The 1836-nt window shown below is 39.3% G+C and overlaps 1 protein-coding gene across 1 annotated transcript; it reads right to left on the bottom strand.

Annotated features, from left to right (window-relative positions):
• Positions 1–43: 43 nt before the first annotated feature.
• LOC106943270 (TRPM8 channel-associated factor homolog) lies at positions 44–1761 on the bottom strand (the record flags this gene model as incomplete). Its single annotated transcript, XM_015026589.1, has 3 exons — positions 1342–1761; positions 645–868; positions 44–157 (listed from the first exon to the last, which is right to left on the bottom strand). Coding segments are annotated over exons 1-3 (516 nt in total), but the record flags the coding sequence as incomplete, so codon positions are not given.
• Positions 1762–1836: the final 75 nt, after the last annotated feature.

Genomic DNA, 1836 nt, shown 5'->3' with positions numbered 1-1836 from the left:
ACAGATTTTCCTTTAAATTACTTTTATTTGTTTTTTCTCTAACCTGCAGGTATGTCTCCAGGGCAGTCCAAACGTTCCAGTCGCTGAGATTCTTGCCTCCTTTAACGTATTCCTCTATATAGCGCTTCCGTTTGGCTGAGGTGATGTTCCTACTAGCCTGATTTAAAGACATTGATTTTATTTTAGATAAAGGTAGCAAAAGTTCACTCTGTGACTTAGATAAACATCATCTGACCGTTACCAGATTCATGTTTGTTGCAACATGTACAGAGAGTCTAAAGGCAATTCTAGACTTGCAACATAAATATCTTAAAGTCTTCCCTCTTACTTGTCGCTACAGTAGATGACTTTGTGAGGCTTTTCCATAAAATTATGTGATGTCAATCTGATAATATGTCAATGAAACAAACATATAAATGTCTCCATCTTCACAGTACAAGTCTGATCTGCTAAAGTGCTCAATATATACAGGCTGATGTATGATGTGAAGAATATTTGTGGTTCAACAACAAAAAGTTACTGTTCATAATTCCTGAACTGCTGTTCTTGCTTTTTCTCTGTGATGTGGGAGATGTGATTAGTTGAGGCAAAAATAGTCATAAATGGATAAAACTCAATACTCAACAAACTAAAAGATAAGTCACCTTTTCTCTGTTGAGTCCCAGCACCTCCTCATGCACATACACTGACCACAGGTTGCATGTGGCCTCTCCAGTGTGTGGTGGAAACTCCCAGGGGCTTCTCTGCTGGTTGTGCCCCAGTTCATGAATTTCTCCCCACAGACCTTTGGTCCGGGCATCTTGTGGGTTGAACAGCTCAGCTCCTGCGGATGAGTGCATCATGATGGGATAGCCTGCATGCATCCAACCTGGGAGGAGAAAACACAATTTAGTTCTGATTTCAGTTCAACTAAGATCAGAAAATAATCAACATCTTTCTCATTTTCAGCCAGCTTTTTTCCTCACAGCAACAGTGTTGTCTTCTTTCTCCACCTTAAATTTAATGATTTTGAATAAAACCATATGACTCTCTTGAGATATCTAGAAAAAAGAAGCCCCTGAGGTGATATTAGTAGGATTCTGTTGTGTTTTTATGTGTTAAAACTTGTGTCTTGAGTTATATTAAAACTCATTTTCTATGGAAACCTTAAATATTAAAATTACAATTTGTGTTTACCTTATTGTTTGATAGACATTATTTATTTGTATTTATTACTTGGATTTGTCACTTTAAGCTACTTGACCAAGATTACAAGAAATTCCTGCAGAATTATTTATCCTAAATATGCCAACACATCAATGTAAAAGGAAGTTAGATGATTTACATTTCCTGCATCCTTACCTGCAGAAATCTGCACATCAGCCACGATACGTTCTTTGCGGATGAATTTTTGTGGAATGACGGCCAGATCTGCAACACCCTTCATGATGCCATTCCAGAGTTTTTCCACCTCCAGAACGTTCTCCAGGTCACGAATGAGGTGTGACGGTACAGTAAGGATGATGTTCTCAAACTCCATCTCTGCCCAGGGTGCAGGAGCTTTGCGCAGAGAGGACCAATCAGCTTCTTTAGTTACACCTGAAGTAAGCCAAGGACGGATGTTGTGATGAAAGCAACTTAGAAAAATATGCAAATGACAAGTACAAAACTGTATGTGACGGAGGAGCCGTAACGAGCTGGAACGTAGTTATACAGTCCTTGTTTGCGTGCGAGTACGCCCGCACATATATACACAAATGCACAACCGCTAACTTACTTTTGTTGCAGCTCAAACTAACATGGTTCATCGTGGGTGCACTCGCGGTGTTCCTGCTTCAATTATCATATCCATAACTT

Source organism: Poecilia latipinna, unplaced genomic scaffold (assembly GCF_001443285.1).
Source record: "Poecilia latipinna isolate Pla-1442-1.1 unplaced genomic scaffold, P_latipinna-1.0 Scaffold5070, whole genome shotgun sequence".
NCBI classification, from domain to species: domain Eukaryota; kingdom Metazoa; phylum Chordata; class Actinopteri; order Cyprinodontiformes; family Poeciliidae; genus Poecilia; species Poecilia latipinna.
This window is presented reverse-complemented; position numbering and strand designations above follow the sequence as displayed.